Source organism: Oncorhynchus mykiss, chromosome 12, assembly GCF_013265735.2.
Source record: "Oncorhynchus mykiss isolate Arlee chromosome 12, USDA_OmykA_1.1, whole genome shotgun sequence".
In the NCBI taxonomy this organism is placed as follows: domain Eukaryota; kingdom Metazoa; phylum Chordata; class Actinopteri; order Salmoniformes; family Salmonidae; genus Oncorhynchus; species Oncorhynchus mykiss.
This window is the reverse complement of record NC_048576.1, coordinates 86099923-86118553: the sequence shown is the minus strand read 5'-3', so window position 1 is coordinate 86118553 and position 18631 is coordinate 86099923. Positions and strand designations below refer to the sequence as shown.

The window sequence follows — 18631 nt, the reverse complement described above, 5'->3', positions numbered from 1 at the left end:
AGAATATGAGTCTTTCCCCGATGTTTTTCCTGTAGAGAAGTGGCTTCTTTGCTGCCCTTCTTGACACCAGGTCATCCTCCAAAAGTCTTTGCTTTACTGTGCGTGCAGATTCACTGACACCTGCCTGCTGCCATTCCTGAGCAAGCTCTGTACTGGTGGTGCCCCGATCCCACAGCTGAATCAACTTTAGGAGACGGTCCTGGCGCTTGCTGGACTTTCTTGGGCGCCCTGAAGCCTTTTTCACAACAATTGAACCGCTCTCCTTGAAGTTCTTGATGATCCGATAAATGGTTGATTTAGTTGCAATCTTACTGGCAGCAATATCCTTGCCTGTGAAGCCCTTTTTGTGCAAAGCAATGATGACGCCACGTGTTTCCTTGCAGGTAACCATGGTTGACAGAGGAAGAACAATGATTCCAAGCACCACCCTCCTTTTGAAGCTTCAAGTCTGTTATTCAAACTCAATCAGCATGACAGAGTGATCTCCAGCCTTGTCCTCGTCAACACTCACACCTGTATTAATGAGAGAATCACTGACATGATGTCAGCTGGTAATTTTGTGGCAGGGCTGAAATGCAGTGGAAATGTTTTTTGGGATTCAGTTCCTTTGCATGGCAAAGAGGGACTTTGCAATTAATTGCAATTAATCTGATCACTCTTCATAATATTCTGGAGTATATGCAAATTGCCATCATACAAACTGAGGCAGCAGACTATGTGAAAATGAACATTTGTGTCATTCTCAAAACTTTTGGCCACGACTGTATATGTTACTGATGAGAGAGAGTTACTGAGAGTCCTCTCTGTGTGTCTCTGAGCAGAAGTTCATGGAGTTTGAGGACAGTCAGGAGCAGGAGAAGAAGGACCTTCAGAACCATGTGGGCAGAATGGAGTCCCACTCCCGCCAGCTTGAGCTCAAGATCAAGAACTATGCAGACCAAAGTAAGTTTACACATCACTCACTCACTCACTCACTCACTCACTCACTCACTCACTCACTCACTCACTCACTCACTCACTCACACACACACACACACACACACACACACACACACACACACACACACACACACACACACACACACACACACACACACACACACAGGCTGAATCCCAAATCGACCCCTTACCCTCCACTTCGCGTTCACATGCACCTCCGCCATTTGCACTAGTGTCCCAAAGCTGAGTGAGTGAAAGGGTGTGAGGGTGTGTAGGGGCTTATTAGCCCCTCCGGTAGGCACTTCCACTGAGTCTGCAACACTGCCTGATCCATAGCAATGTGCAATCCCGTAAAGCACTGCGTTATTTTTGAGTTCTCGCAATTTCACATAAAAGAATGGAGAAACGTGCCTAATGCATTTGTTTGTCTAATGTCGAGACTTGATACATGTAAAAGAAGAAATAACACCCAAATGAAATGTTTAACTGTTGCTGAGGTTTAGATTTTGTAAAACGACAGGGTGGATTTGTTCATTTGAATTTCATGCTTGTTTTATTATTTAAAAGGGTAACATGAACTGCATCATTCAAGTCAGGAGTGTGTCCTGGCGTTGATGAGCTTATTGATCCCCTCGCCGCTCTCTGGAAGTTACCCTCAGAGTTTCGTGAGCAACACGTGACAACGGAGTGATTTGGTAGGGGCGAGGAGGTGGTTTTAGATTCACCATCTCACTCCTGTTTCTCCTCTCTCCCTCTCACACTGAATCCACACATACATTACCCACCCACCCACACAGCCACATACATGCATTTCACATCATTGGTATGCCTACCATTTTGCACACAGCAGTCCATATATAGCATCTCCATGGAGCCCAGTGCAAATGTATTTCCATGATATTCTCTGCCTCTGCCTTTCTCGTCTCCCATTAATCCCTCGGACAATTAATTAGACGCACGCACACACGCACGCACACACACACGCATTCATTCACACTCTTTTTGGGTGACAGTAATGGGATTACAGGATTACTGTTACTCCCATCCTCTTTAAGTGGCAGCCAGGCACCACATCCCATTGGTGGATTTAGGAGGGGAGTCTGATGCGGTGCCTTTAGGGAACACATGCATCCACAGTGTGATGTGATAGCTCAAACCTCTGTTAGCAATGACTTATTGAGGAGGAGAGAACCATAGCTTCATAAACTGACATACTGCTGTTGTTCTTCAGTCTTAGGAAAATGACAATCTGACTGCCAGTTCCTGCTTCAGCCATTTCCTTTATTGTTGTCATGCTAAACAATTGCTAAAGCAGAAACAGACTGGCAACCCAGGCCTGGGAAATGCAGATCGTAACGGCACACGCCCTGTGTGTATAAACAGTTACGAGTCCTATTCATATAGTTAACCATCTGTAGAGCACGCTGTCCTGGCTGCTGCCACTCCCAGTCTGTGGTGAATAATTCATGGGTCAATTCATGCGTTTTCCAACCAGGGCAGAGTCCACAGCTACTCTATGTGTAGAGTTGCCCACAAGCTACTCTGTGTGGATAGTCTTAGACTGCAGGCATCATCTCTTACTTGCCCTCTTACTTCAATTGGGAAGCTTGTATGGAGGAGAAGATGAGTGGACTTCCAGATCCGTGGTTACTTTGCAGGACAGTGATACACTAGAATGCTGTTTAGACATGGTGTGTATCTGCTGCAGGGTTGTGGTCAATTCCATTTCAATTCCAGTCAATTCTGGAAGTACACTGAAATTCCAATTATCTTCAATGCTTTTCAGTTAGGAAAATTGGAATTTGGTTTACTTTCTGAATTGCCTGGAATTAAAATGGAATTGACCCCAACCCTGATCTGCAGACACAACTCTTGGTTTCTTTGACAATGGCGTTCATTGTCTTTTGTCAAAAAGAAACAGAATATTGCGTAGATGCAGTTCTTCCTCTCACCCAGTCCACCCAACAGAGTGAGCCAACGTTCTAAACACACTAACTCGGTCTACATCCTACCCACTCTCGCCACTCCTCAGAGAAGGACCACATAGCTGTCCTGCGGATGCCTGTTGGGCAGGCAGAGAGAAAGGCTCCTACCATAGCTGGCCACAGTCACTGTGGTTCGTATGAATGGCTGGGAAGTATTTCCACCACAATGTGCATGTTAATGTAATACACTGCACTGATGCTTAAAAACCGTGATGAATCAATCCATCCATATGTGGGAACAGTTAGACACCAGACTAGACATATACAGTATACATGGTATATGGGTGCAGTTGTATAGCACATGCAGTATATGGCTCTGGCTAATTAGCCCTGAGACAGGGAGACCTACCTACCTACCTAACTAACTAATCTGGAGTCAGAACAATCTGTCCTCCTCTATGTGGTGTGGAGTAGTGGTCCCTCATTCAGGAGATGTGTAATGGCTTGATATAATATCAGTAACACCAGAGTGAGATGATGTTAATTAGGGAGATGGGGATGGGGCCCTTATCCTGTAATCTACAGTCAGATAGAATGAATTCATTGGTCCCTGCTATGCTGATCAACAGGAATTCATCCACCAAAGAGGAACTGATCATACTGTAATGAAGACCCATGAATAACGACACGCTGCACCCACTACTGGACTGCACTGCCAGTCCGATGACATCATCATAAATGGCCCACCACCACAGCCTTGTGTGACATGCGTTCCTAGTGCCAGTCTGCTACATCATGGAAATGGTACCGTTGACCTTGTTGTAGTGGTGCCATGTTCCCATGTTATATCATTCTCCCAGTACGCAATTATCTGACTTTCCAGATTATTCTAGGGTTATCCCTGTACCAGAACATCACCATGAAAACCTCTAGCCTCTTCAACTCTGTTTCATCTAGACACAGAGTGGAGATGCTCTGTTTCATCTAGACACAGAGTGGAGATGCTCTGTTTCATCTAGACACAGAGTGGAGATGCTCTGTTTCATCTAGACACAGAGTGGAGATGCTCTGTTTCATCTAGACACAGAGTGGAGATGCTCTGTTTCATCTAGACACAGAGTGGAGATGCTCTGTTTCATCTAGACACAGAGTGGAGATACTCTGTTTCATCTAGACACAGAGTGGTGATGCTCTGTTTCATCTAGACACAGAGTGGAGATGCTCTGTTTCATCTAGACACAGAGTGGAGATGCTCTGTTTCATCTAGACACAGAGTGGAGATGCTCTGTTTCATCTAGACACAGAGTGGAGATGCTCTGTTTCATCTAGACACAGAGTGGAGATGCTCTGTTTCATCTAGACACATAGTTGAGATACTCTGTTTCATCTAGACACAGAGTGGAGATGCTCTGTTTCATCTAGACACATAGTGGAGATGCTCTGTTTCATCTAGACACAGAGTGGAGATACTCTGTTTCATCTAGACACAGAGTGGAGATGCTCTGTTTCATCTAGACACAGAGTGGAGATGCTCTGTTTCATCTAGACACATAGTTGAGATACTCTGTTTCATCTAGACACATAGTTGAGATACTCTGTTTCATCTAGACACAGAGTGGAGATGCTCTGTTTCATCTAGACACAGAGTGGAGATGCTCTGTTTCATCTAGACACAGAGTGGAGATGCTCTGTTTCATCTAGACACAGAGTGGAGATGCTCTGTTTCATCTAGACACAGAGTGGAGATGCTCTGTTTCATCAGTATACATCAACAGCACATATCAATTCATCACATGAAGTTACCCCGCCCTTATTTTCCTTTCACATCAGAAACAGACACAGATTCCCTCTAGAATAGTCATGGCATTTTCAATTCAAACTTTACCATAACCTCACAGCAGTATTTTCAATTCAAACATTATCCCAGTGTCCCAGCAGCGTTTGAAGAGTGTTAATGTCAGTGTAATTGATAGTATCCCTGTGCTGTTCTCCGGCTGTTGTGCTGCTCCACGCCAGGTTTAGGCTAAACCAGACAGACTAATGGGAGGATTAGGGGTTTTTGTCACCTCTTAAATCGGGCCTATTTAAAATCATTTGAGAGAGATTACTTCCTCTGTGCTGTGAGTTCCCCGCCCCATTGGCGTCACACATCAGTCTAGTTTCTGATGGCTTATTACCGTTGAACCGAGGACACCTAGTGGCAGATCATTGTCATTACAGGGAGTAGAGTATAGCTTGTCCCACATCTTTCCTTGTTGGGCTGCTTTCAATAGATGTTGATAATGTGGGCTGGCTGTAGTGGCTATAACAGCGTTGATAACAGACACAGTCGTCTCTCTGGAAACACAAGAATATGAAAGTATTTTATCTCAGTTCAAAGCAGTTCTATTTGTGTGGTCATTGAAGCTTTACCTTTTGTCACAATATGGTGTTACTAATGACTCATTGGTTAGCCTCTGTGTCTGTGTGTTTCCTTATAAGAACAGCTACTCATTTAACAGCTGACTAGACTGGCGTTGGAAAAGACTAACTGACTGACTGTCTTGTCTGTCTGACAAACGGATAATCTGATTGACTGTCTGTCTGAAAAACGGATCATCTGACTGACTGTCTGTCTGACAAATTGATCATCTGACTGACTGACTGTCTGACAAACTGATAATCTGACTGACTGACTGTTTTGTCTGTCTGACAAATTGATAATCTGACTGACTGACTGTCTGACAAACTGATCATCTGACTGACTGACTGTCTGACAAACTGATAATCTGACTGACTGTCTGTCTGACAAACTGATAATCTGACTGACTGTGTCTGACAAATTAATAATCTGATTGACTGACTGTCTGACAAATTGATAATCTGACTGACTGACTGTCTGACAAACTGATAATCTGACTGACTGACTGTCTGTCTGACAAACTGATAATCTGACTGACTGACTGTCTGACTGATGTTCTTTCTTCTCTTCTCCTTCAGTCGGCAGGATGGAAGAGCGAGAGTCTGAGCTGAAGAAGGAGTTCAACTCACTCCATCAAAGACACACAGAGGTAAAGAGAGAGAGAGAGAGAGAGAGAGAGAGAATAGGGAGAAAATAGGGAACTCTTCCTATCTGTATTGTTTTCCTAAGAATAAGATTTCAAGTACCAAAAGTAAAACTAACCTCTCTGTTCTGTCCATTACAGATGATCCATAACTACATGGAGCATGTAGAACTAACCTCTCTGTTCTGTCCATTACAGATGATCCATAACAACACAGAGCATGTAGAACTAACCTGTCTGTTCTGTCCATTACAGATGATCCATAACAACACAGAGCATGTAGAACTAACCTGTCTGTTCTGTCCATTACAGATGATACATAACTACATGGAGCATGTAGAACTAACCTGTCTGTTCTGTCCATTACAGATGATCCATAACAACACAGAGCATGTAGAACTAACCTGTCTGTTCTGTCCATTACAGATTATCCATAACTACATGGAGCATGTAGAACTAACCTGTCTGTTCTGTCCATTACAGATGATACATAACTACATGGAGCATGTAGAACTAACCTGTCTGTTCTGTCCATTACAGATGATACATAACTACATGGAGCATGTAGAACTAACCTGTCTGTTCTGTCCATTACAAATGATCCATAACTACATGGAGCATGTAGAACTAACCTGTCTGTTCTGTCCATTACAAATGATCCATAACTACATGGAGCATGTAGAACTAACCTGTCTGTTCTGTCCATTAGAGATGATCCATAACTACATGGAGCATGTAGAACTAACCTGTCTGTTCTGTCCATTACAGATGATCCATAACTACATGGAGCATGTAGAACTAACCTTTCTGTTCTGTCCATTACAGATGATCCATAACTACATGGAGCATGTAGAACTAACCTGTCTGTTCTGTCCATTACAGATTATCCATAACTACATGGAGCATGTAGAACTAACCTGTCTGTTCTGTCCATTACAGATGATACATAACTACATGGAGCATGTAGAACTAACCTGTCTGTTCTGTCTATTACAGATGATACATAACTACATGGAGCATGTAGAACTAACCTGTCTGTTCTGTCCATTACAGATGATCCATAACTACATGGAGCATGTAGAACTAACCTGTCTGTTCTGTCCATTACAGATGATACATAACTACATGGAGCATGTAGAACTAACCTGTCTGTTCTGTCCATTACAGATTATCCATAACTACATGGAGCATGTAGAACTAACCTGTCTGTTCTGTCCATTACAGATGATACATAACTACATGGAGCATGTAGAACTAACCTGTCTGTTCTGTCCATTACAGATGATACATAACTACATGGAGCATGTAGAACTAACCTGTCTGTTCTGTCCATTACAGATGATACATAACTACATGGAGCATGTAGAACTAACCTGTCTGTTCTGTCCATTACAAATGATCCATAACTACATGGAGCATGTAGAACTAACCTGTCTGTTCTGTCCATTACAAATGATCCATAACTACATGGAGCATGTAGAACTAACCTGTCTGTTCTGTCCATTAGAGATGATCCATAACTACATGGAGCATGTAGAACTAACCTGTCTGTTCTGTCCATTACAGATGATCCATAACTACATGGAGCATGTAGAACTAACCTTTCTGTTCTGTCCATTACAGATGATCCATAACTACATGGAGCATGTAGAACTAACCTGTCTGTTCTGTCCATTACAGATTATCCATAACTACATGGAGCATGTAGAACTAACCTGTCTGTTCTGTCCATTACAGATGATACATAACTACATGGAGCATGTAGAACTAACCTGTCTGTTCTGTCTATTACAGATGATACATAACTACATGGAGCATGTAGAACTAACCTGTCTGTTCTGTCCATTACAGATGATCCATAACTACATGGAGCATGTAGAACTAACCTGTCTGTTCTGTCCATTACAGATGATACATAACTACATGGAGCATGTAGAACTAACCTGTCTGTTCTGTCCATTACAGATTATCCATAACTACATGGAGCATGTAGAACTAACCTGTCTGTTCTGTCCATTACAGATGATACATAACTACATGGAGCATGTAGAACTAACCTGTCTGTTCTGTCCATTACAGATGATACATAACTACATGGAGCATGTAGAACTAACCTGTCTGTTCTGTCCATTACAGATGATACATAACTACATGGAGCATGTAGAGAGGATCAAGCTCCACCATATGAGTGTAGTAGAGACTTCAGACTCTGGAACTGTGGGCAGAGTCAGGTAAGGCTTGGTGTTATACAGGTAACTGCCAAAATAATTGAAACACTTGATTAAATGAGGGTACAAAGTCTATTGAAAACAAGTACTTCCACACGGGTCTGTTTCCTGAGATAATTAAGGAATTAACATCCCATCATGCATAAATATTCTGGGCAGGCATTTATTTTGGCTACCATGGCTAGGATGACAATGTCCCCATCCACAGGGGATGAGTGGTTTGATTATTTGACTTTCAAAAAATGCTTACCTTTATTTAACTAGGCAAGTCAGTTAAGATCAAATTGTTATTTATAATGACGGCCTACCCCGGGCAACACTGGGCCAATTGTGAACTGCCGTATGGGACACCCAATCACGGCCTGATGTGATACAGCCTGGATTCAAACCAGGGACTGTAGTGATACCTATTACACTGAGATGCAGTTCCTTAGACTGCTGCGCAACTCGGGAGACAGAGTTGATGAGCATGATAAAGTACTTAAGTAAAAACAATAAAGTGCTACTTAAGTCATTTTTTGGTATCTGTGCTTTACTATTAATATTTTTGACAACTTTTCAAATAAAATAAAATTGTATTAGTCACATGCGCAGAATACAACAGGTGGAGTAGACCTTACAGTGAAATGCTGAATACAACAGGTGTAGTAGACCTTACAGTGAAATGCTGAATACAACAGGTGGAGTAGACCTCACAGTGAAATGCTGAATACAACAGGTGTAGTAGACCTTACAGTGAAATGCTGAATACAACAGGTGTAGTAGACCTTACAGTGAAATGCTGAATACAACAGGTGTAGTAGACCTTACAGTGAAATGCTGAATACAACAGGTGGAGTAGACCTTACAGTGAAATGCTGAATACAACAGGTGTAGTAGACCTCACAGTGAAATGCTGAATACAACAGGTGTAGTAGACCTTACAGTGAAATGCTGAATACAACAGGTGTAGTAGACCTTACAGTGAAATGCTGAATACAACAGGTGTAGTAGACCTTACAGTGAAATGCTGAATACAACAGGTGTAGTAGACCTTACAGTGAAATGCTGAATACAACAGGTGGAGTAGACCTTACAGTGAAATGCTGAATACAACAGGTGTAGTAGACCTTACAGTGAAATGCTGAATACAACAGGTGTAGTAGACCTTACAGTGAAATGCTGAATACAACAGGTGTAGTAGACCTTACAGTGAAATGCTGAATACAACAGGTGTAGTAGACCTTACAGTGAAATGCTGAATACAACAGGTGTAGTAGACCTTACAGTGAAATGCTGAATACAACAGGTGTAGTAGACCTTACAGTGAAATGCTGAATACAACAGGTGTAGTAGACCTTACAGTGAAATGCTGAATACAACAGGTGTAGTAGACCTTACAGTGAAATGCTGAATACAACAGGTGTAGTAGACCTTACAGTGAAATGCTGAATACAACAGGTGTAGTAGACCTTACAGTGAAATGCTTTCTTACAAGCCCTTAATCAACAATGAAGTTTTAAGAAAATACCCCCCCCAAAAGTAAGAGCTAAGAGCAGCAGTAAATAACAATAGCAGGGCTATATACAAGGGGTACCAGTACAGAGTCAATGTGGAGGCTATATACAGGGGGTACCGGTACAGAGTCAATGTGGAGGCTATATACAGGGGGTACCAGTACAGAGTCAATGTGGAGGCTATATACAGGGGGTACCAGTACAGAGTCAATGTGGAGGCTATATACAGGGGGTACCAGTACAGAGTCAATGTGGAGTCTATATACAGGGGGTATCAGTACAGAGTCAATGTGGAGGCTATATACAGGGGGTACCAGTACAGAGTCAATGTGGAGGCTATATACAGGGGGTACCAGTACAGAGTCAATGTGCACGACCAGTGTCGAGGTAATTGAGGTAATATGTACATGTAGGTAGAGTTATTAAAGTGACTATGCATATATAATAACAGAGTAGCAGCAGAGTAGCAGCAGAGTAGAAGGGGGGGGGGGGGCAATGCAAATAGTCTGGATAGCCATTTGATTAGTTGTTCAGGAGTCTTATGGCTTGGGGGTAGAAGCTGTTTAGAAGCCTCTTGGTCCTAGACTTGGCGGTCCGGTACCGCTTGTGTGGTAGCAGAGAGAACAGTCTATGACTAGGGTGACTTGAGTCTTTGACAATTTTTAGGGCCTTCCTCTGACACTGCCTGGTATAGAGGTCCTGGATGGCAGGAAGCTTGTCCCCGGTGATGTACTTTTACTTCACTACATTCCTAAAGAATATGATGTTCTTTTTACTCCAAACATTTTCCCTGACACTCAAAAGTACTCCTTACATTTTGAATGCTTAGTAGGACAGAAAATGGTCCAATTCGCACACTTATCAAGAGAACATCCCTGGTCATCCTTACTGCCTCTGATCTGGCGGACTCACTAAACACACATGCTTTGTTTGTAATGATGTCAGAGTGTTTGAGTGTGACCCTGGTTATCTGTGAATAAAAAAAACAAGAAAACTGCTGTTTGATTTGCTTAATATAAGGATTTTTTAAATTATTTGTACTTTTACTTTTGACACTTAAGTATATTTTAGCAACTACATTTACTTTTTTTTAAACCAAATACTTTTAGTCTTTTACTCAAGTAATATTTTACTGGGTGAGTTTCACTTGAGTGGTTTTCTATTAAAGTATCTTTACTTTTCCTCAAGTATGAGAATTGAGTACTTTTTCCACCACTGCTTATGGGAGATTCTGAAGCGGCGCCTGAGACTGTATTTCCTCCACCATCAACAAGACAACAAATGATGGAATTTCTTGTGGTAGAATGTTGTCACATCCTTCCAATAGAGTTCCAGACACTTGTAGAATCTATGTCACGGCACATTGAAGCTGTTCTCATGGTGGCCCAACATCCTATTAAGACACGTTATGTTGGTGTTTCCTTTATTTTGGCAGTTACCTGTAGATGATTGTGATCATCTGTTATTTATAGCAGGTGGAATTTAATGACTTGGAACATTCTAAAAATATATATTTTTAAATGTTTTATTTAACCAGGGGAGCTCATTGAGACCAAACATTAACAGTCCAATAAAACATTTATAAAAACTACAGATTACAATTTAAAAAACTACAACTTCAACATCTTGAGTAAATGTTGACATTTAATCAAGACAAATGCAATTCCTATTTAACAAATTCAACATTAGACTCCTAAACTGCCCTAGCGGAACCAGGGAATCAGGACACTGGGAGTTCTGCAGGTTATTCCAAAAATCGTGGGCATTGAAACTGAAGGCGGATTCACCTAATTTGATTAGTAGAGCTTTGTAAACAAAAAGGGAATAGTGAAGTGATCTATGGGACTTTAATGAGGACCAGCCAACCTTTTGATACAGGATGCAGTGAGGAGTATTACAACTGTCACCTGTGATAAAGCGAACGGCGCTGTGGTAGACGGCATCCAAAGGTTTAAGAGTAGTGGCTGCTGCATTCTGGTAAATGGTGTCACCATAGTCAACAACTGGCAGTAAAGTTGACTGTACAACCTGCTTCCTACTGTTTAGGGAGAGGCAAGATCTGTTTCTTAAAAAAGAAGCCCACTTTAAGTCTTATCTTTTTAACTAGCTCATCAGAATGTTTTTTAAACGTTGTCAACACGAATGGCCAGATATATTTATAGTGTAGTTAGTGTAGCCAGTCATGCTCAACATGTTCCTCTGTATAATCTGACTGACCCTCTTCCTCTTCTGTCTCTCTAGGAAAGAGCGTCCCATGTCTCTGGGTGTCTTCCCCATGTCAGGAGGGGGGGCAGTTCTGACCCCTGACCTCCAGGCCAAGTCTGAGACGCCGGGCGCAGAGGCCTGGAGGTTCAACGACCTGGAACATCCGCGCTCCAATGCCAGCCTCAAGGTGGGAAATGGGGACGGCTCGATAACAGATACACAGAGATGTGATTGACACAGCCTAGAAAAAAGAAAAAAGTGAAAAAAGTGGGCAAATGAAACTGTCTATTTTAATGATCCGATACATTTGAATAAACATGAGTCTGTTTATTTCTGCCTGGGTGAGGCTATAGGGCCCTGTTGAAATACATTTGAAATGCCTCTTTCTGCAAGAAGGGGGGCTTTGGACTAATCATGCACAGTGTGAGAGAGCAAGGGTGCACCTCAATAGTCTAAAGTGGCTGCCTCCTATTGTTTCCTCCCCCTCATGTGCTTAGAGTACAGGGCTTTGGACTAGGCACGCTTAGCATGCCTAATGAAGAGGCCTTTGGAAAGGGCTCTGAGAGGGGAGAGAGTCGGCACCCCTCTGTGATGTCTTCTAGAAGGATCTGACAGGGGCTTCTGTGTATTCATACAACCGCCCTCCCCTCCTGCATGTTTCAGAGAGGGCCAACTTCATGAATATGCATAACTAATGACATCATCGCTCTCTGGCGTTGGATGAGATTCTCAGTAGTATACCAAATGCCGTCACTCTCCCCCACAGACCCACAGTCACAAAGACTTACAGTGTGTTATTGTACCGTCCTGAACGGGGCTTTGCAGTTCCTTTACATAAGCGGTAGGAATAAGCATCACCACTTTGAATATTACTGCATGGAGTCTGTATACATATCTGTTTTTCTCTTCAGTGATGATGATACCCTAAAGGTGCCTGTGTTATTTCGGCTGCTGCTCCGCTTCGTTCAGAAGTGGGGCATGGTCTCCGTGACGAGGGGTAGATGGTCTGTGCCGTGGTACATTCTGGGATAGAGGCTGCTGGCAGGCACCCAATCACTGGGGGAGAGAGAGCGCAGGCCGGCACGTGATTGGATGTTTTGACTCTTTGTAAATGAGGAGTTGTCAAAATGTTCTACTACATAACATTTTATGGCGTGGCCTACCTAGAAATAGATTTTTCTTTTTGGAATCGTCTATTGTTGATCTGTAAGTGTAGTGACGGTGGTATCTCTTAGACTGTATTGGTTTTCTTTAAATAGGCTAGAAATACTCAGTCCCAGCGTTCAAAGCTGGTTGAAATGATGTCATAAGAACAAGTTGGGGGTTATGTGCAAACCCCATGTTGACATGACCATAGTTTTCTGACATGTATTCTCTTCAGATGAACTGCTCTGAGTTCATTAACAAATGCCATCGGTCACTCACTACCATTGATTAAGCACTGCTCTCGTCCAGCTGTCAATTCAAACTGCAAACATATGTCTCGCAGCCATGAACCAAATGCTGTGTGCCATTTCAACCAGATTACCACTGCTTCTGATGCCTGGACTTTTAGAATGGTATCGGAATCATTCATTGCAATAACCCGTCTCTTACCCATACTGAAGAACATAGAAAAGAGAGTTTGCAGCCACCAATGGGGGATGTGAACACATGTATTTTCAGATTTCGTTTGTAATTCGAGTGTGTTCAGGGTTTTTGGGTTCTCCCATAAATAAGGGCGACCTCATAAGCGTTCAACCTAAAGAGTCAGTATGTGAGTAACTCAAACCCTAAACTTCATTGACACAATAATACTCTGACTATGTAAGTAGGGTTCTTCTGTATGGTTCAGTGACTGGACTTCATAGGCTTCAGTCAGCTGTGGTGAGATGGTAGTCACTGGGCTAGTGGGTCGCCTCAAAACCTCCCACATGTTGAATCTAATAACCTTGACTTTCAGCCAGCCATCACCAGCTGTGAGCAATGTAGACCGACACTCACACTCACACACACACGCACGCTTGGCAGTGTGTGTTGCCTCAGTGCTTCTGCAGAAATGCGCCTCTTCATTGTATCTCTCTTCCCAAGCAGTTGGATACAGACGACCCCCCAGAGAAAAGGGATGGTTACAGTACGCTGCAGATCTCTTGGGGGAATTCTCTCCCAGACGACTGCAAGGTAGTTGTCTCTGTGGTGGTGGAGAAGAAAAGTGTCACTGCAACCCGCTTGTACATGCCATGGAGACCCCATGTTGTGTGTGTGTGTGGGCTTTAGTAGTTGTCTTCAGTGTGCTGATTCATTTTTTCAGAGCAAGCAGCATCTCTTTGCGCATTATTCAAAGTCCCTCACTTCACAGACCACCTGAGCCCAATGCAACTATGTCAGGTTTCCCTTCAAATCCTAGATAGATCCTCCTCAGTGAGCTAAAGGAACAGTCAATGATCACCTCCATTTAGTTTCCCCCCTAAAATGAGCTGTTTTGATCAGTCAGTGGTCTGTAGAGTGGGGAAGGCGTGGTTCCATTCAGCTTCTATGTTGTCGTGTTTCATTTTGCCAAACTGCATGGTACTAGCTGTACTTCTTACACACGCTGTTGCTTTCCTAGCTCCGTTTCATTGTTTTCACGTGAACTTGGAAGCAAATTGTCTCACAGTATGTTGTTATCTCACAGTTTTAGCATGCATACCACTCTCCGTAGTTATATAACAGTCTTCGTAGTTATAACACTCTTTGTAGTTTTACACAGTAGAACTCCACTCTGTAGTTTTCTATCTTATTGTACTCTATGTAGACTTAACATTGGAGATTAGTTCACTTATTATTGTGTTGTCATTCATAGTTAACCTTGTGTTTGTTTCTGTTATGAGCTGACCTTCGAGTTGTGTGTGTGTTCTGTGTAGTTGTCTCTCAGTGGAGGAATGGCACTCCCCACTGGGCCCATGATTGTTCTGTGTTGACCTCTGACCTCTTGTGAAGTCCATGTGAACCCTGTGATCTGATGTGAAGTGTGAATTAGTGTGTATTAGCTGTTGACTGTGTTCTACCCTTCCTTGTCCCAGTCAACATGTTCCTGGTCCTGAGCTCAAACTACACAAAATAGATAATCTACCATCAAATTCATATTTGATTATTGTACAGAATAATGGATACCAATTTCAGTTTTTTAGAGCTTCTCCCAATGAAAAAGCCATCACTTCAAATAAATACCTTTAAGAAATGTTATATATTAAAATGAAACATCTTTACTCCCGAGTGGCGCAGTGGTCTAAGGTACTGCATCTCAGTGCAAGAGGCGTCACTACAATGAATTACATCCAGCTGTGATTGGGAGTCCCAATGGGCGGCACACAATTGGCCCAGCATTGTCCAGGTTTGGCTGGTGTAGGCCGTCATTGTAAATAAGAATTTGTTCTTAACTGACTCATAATAGAATACATTTTTAATGGAAGTTGATGGATCACAGGCTATGGGTTTCTGTCTGTACTACTTGTATCCTCAATGTCTGTAACTAGTGCTTGTTTAGTTTTGTCCCCAGCTCCAGTGTGATTGCTTTAAGCCAGGCTGAGCTGTGGTGTTGTGGTGTCTCCCCTGTCGGACCTGTTACCATGGTGACGTCCCTGTGTTCCTTAGTTCCTGTTCTGTCTCTACTGTACCTAGCACTAGAGGCAGGAGTTTTTCCTCCGCACATGACCGTACCATGAAAAACTCTGGGCCCTAGTTCAGGAAAATGGGTCAAGGTCAAGGTTAGGGTTAACCTTTGACTCTTGACCTCTCTATGACCTCTATGATGACCCTATCGGTTGTGGTTGCAGGACGAGCTGTCGGACCTTGGCTCAAAGTCGGTCACTCCCATGTCCACCACGGCATCAGACGTCGCCATGGAGGGGGAGGGGCCAAACAGTAAGAGCATGGAGTTGCTGGCGGCACTGGGGAACAGGTCAATATCAGTGGGTATGAAATGTTACTCACGATACTGCAGCTAAGTTCTCACGACAAGTATTATAATGGTAGATGACAGAGAGATTTGTCTTTGTATCCATTCTTGATGATCTAATAGCACATAATGAAGGTCTCTTTGATTTGATTCTATTCCGTATGATATGTGTCCTGTAGGTTTGCCAGAGAACGAGGATAGCTCAGAGGTGCATGACATCATTGAGTCCACCCCTGAACTGGACATGGACCTCAGTGGATACAAAGCATCCAGGTAACCCCTACAAAACCATCACCATTGGGTATTACTCCTGTACAATGTGCTAAATGCTAACTGCTAATCCCTCCACTATGCAGCACCCCGACCAAAGGAGGCATTGGCATTGAGAACATGGCGTTTGACCGCAACACAGACTCTCTGTTTGCGGAGCTGTCGTCTGCAGGCATAGGGGACGTCATCGGAGACGTGGACGAGGGGGCCGACCTGCTGGGTAAGCGAGGGAAAGACCTCTTTCCTATAGCAGCAAAACACCTCCAAGGATGTGTAGTGTTTAGGATTGTAGTAACATTGTTATAACACTAGTGACTCTAATGAAATATAACACCTTTAACGATCTGTGGCTATTTTAGTAATGTTGTAGTAACGTTGTAGTAACGTTGTGATAATGAATTACAACACAAGGATCCGTTTCTAAATAAGCTATTCTGTAAGAAATTAAGCCTGACACCTTCAAGAAACAGTATTCATTTTCCCCCAGCATTACAGCAACCTCTGGGAAGATTTATCTATTTTAAAAAATGGACGAACAAACTGTGTGACACTGTCAACTACAAAGTTCAACAATTGGATTCATTTAAAAGTGTATCTTTAGAATATGTCTCTTGACAGATGAAGTTAAACTCGTTTTGGAATGTCTTTTGACAGATGGACTTGAACTAGTTTTGGGATGACTTGTGTTAACCCCTTGTGAGTGTCTGAGTGTGTTGTTTACCCAGGTGACCTCCCTACGTGGTTCCTGCTTCTGTGTTCAATGCATGCTAACTCATTAATTACTATAGTAGCAGGCCACTGAGTTAGACAATAAACGGACACTATTGTACTACATTCAGCTCACTAATACACACTGGCTGTTGCACTGAAGTGAAATAACCGTTGCTGTTAGGTAAAAACAAAGCTAAACTGGATTTAGAAATTCTGCTTGTATAAGTTGAAAGTCATTCTCTGCTGTTAGCTCCATCAGTGTCTAACCCGCCTCTCTCTCTCCTCGTCATGTCCTCTCCTCTGGCTCTTGTCCCTAACCCCAGTGGAGTACTCTGGTGTGTATTATGACCTCAAAACCTCTCCTTTGTTATTTCTCCTCCGATACCTCTCTCTATGCCCTCAGAGAAAAACTCTATTCCAGGGATGGGTATCTGCAGTGGTGGGTGCAGGGTTTTGCTCCACCCTAACACACCTGACTTAATTAAAGCAAACATGGTCTATATTGGAAAACCATGGCTAGTTTATCAGGCTTTGTGAATCTGGTGTGTTTCAATGCTGGGCTGGAACAAAAGCCTGCCTGTATACACTGTGGCCCTTCAGGACCAGTTGCCCATCCCTGCTCTACATTTGGCCTGCTCTACATTCGGCCTCTCACCACCTCATATCTTCAGCTCATTGCTCTACTACTACTGCCTTGACCTGCATTTGACCCCCGCTCCTCGCTAGCATTACAGTGGAAACACAAGTTGATCACAAGATGAAACCAGACATATGAAAACTGTTAGACGGGCTAAATGCATTTGGAAAATGTTTGTTCTTCATATAACTGCTTTGGTTATACTGATTTCTGTCTAACATGCACCATAAGCATGAAGAATAACTCATCGTACAGCTTTAATAACACCTTTTTTACTATACAGCTGAAATAGTTTTAGTCTGTGTGTTTGTTTTTATAGCTTCTCAAGCTTTCTCAACTGTCTCTCTACCCTAGAACTGTAACTCATTCCTTTCCCCACTAGCATGTTAGGAGTACCCTAGCTCTCATTCCTTTCCCCACTAGCATGTTAGGAGTACCCTAGTTCTCATTCCTTTCCCCACTAGCATGTTAGGAGTACCCTAGTTCTCATTCCTTTCCCCACTGTCTCTCTACCCTAGAACTGTAACTCATTCCTTTCCCCACTAGCATGTTAGGAGTACACTAGTTCTCATTCCTTTCCCCACTAGCCTGTTAGGAGTATCCTAGTTCTCATTCCTTTCCCCACTGTCTCTCTACCCTAGAACTGTAACTCATTCCTTTCCCCACTAGCCTGTTAGGAGTACCCTAGCTCTCATTCCTTTCCCACTAGCCTGTTAGGAGTACCCTAGTTCTCATTCCTTTCCCCACTAGCCTGTTAGGAGTACCCTAGTTCTCATTCCTTTCCCCACTGTCTCTCTACCCTAGAACTGTAACTCATTCCTTTCCCCACTAGCCTGTTAGGAGTACCCTAGTTCTCATTCCTTTCCCCACTGTCTCTCTACCCTAGAACTGTAACTCATTCCTTTCCCCACTAGCCTGTTAGGAGTACCCTAGCTCTCATTCCTTTCCCCACTAGCCTGTTAGGAGTACCCTAGTTCTCATTCCTTTCCCCACTAGCCTGTTAGGAGTACCCTAGTTCTCATTCCTTTCCCCACTAGCCTGTTAGGAGTACCCTAGTTCTCATTCCTTTCCCCACAAGCCTGTTAGGAGTACCCTAGTTCTCATTCCTTTCCCCACTAGCCTGTTAGGAGTACCCTAGTTCTCATTCCTTTCCCCACTAGCCTGTTAGGAGTACCCTAGTTCTCATTCCTTTCCCCACTGTCTCTCTACCCTAGAACTGTAACTCATTCCTTTCCCACTAGCCTGTTAGGAGTACCCTAG

General features: G+C 43.0%; 1 protein-coding gene across 6 annotated transcripts in view; it reads left to right on the top strand.

Moving 5' to 3' along the window:
• The window catches only part of spag9a (sperm associated antigen 9a), a 54592-nt gene that overhangs the window by 14391 nt on the left and 21570 nt on the right, over positions 1 to 18631 (top strand). For 3 of the 6 annotated variants that reach the window (XM_036938921.1, XM_036938917.1, XM_036938918.1), the window contains exons 2-10: positions 822 to 942; positions 5844 to 5914; positions 8045 to 8139; positions 11874 to 12024; positions 13911 to 13997; positions 15632 to 15770; positions 15933 to 16026; positions 16110 to 16243; positions 17058 to 17069. In XM_036938921.1, the coding sequence (XP_036794816.1) occupies positions 822 to 942; positions 5844 to 5914; positions 8045 to 8139; positions 11874 to 12024; positions 13911 to 13997; positions 15632 to 15770; positions 15933 to 16026; positions 16110 to 16243; positions 17058 to 17069 (904 nt within the window). The remainder of the gene's footprint in view (positions 1 to 821; positions 943 to 5843; positions 5915 to 8044; positions 8140 to 11873; positions 12025 to 13910; positions 13998 to 15631; positions 15771 to 15932; positions 16027 to 16109; positions 16244 to 17057; positions 17070 to 18631) is intronic. The other 3 variants (XM_036938919.1, XM_036938922.1, XM_036938923.1) reach the window with 3 other exon arrangements.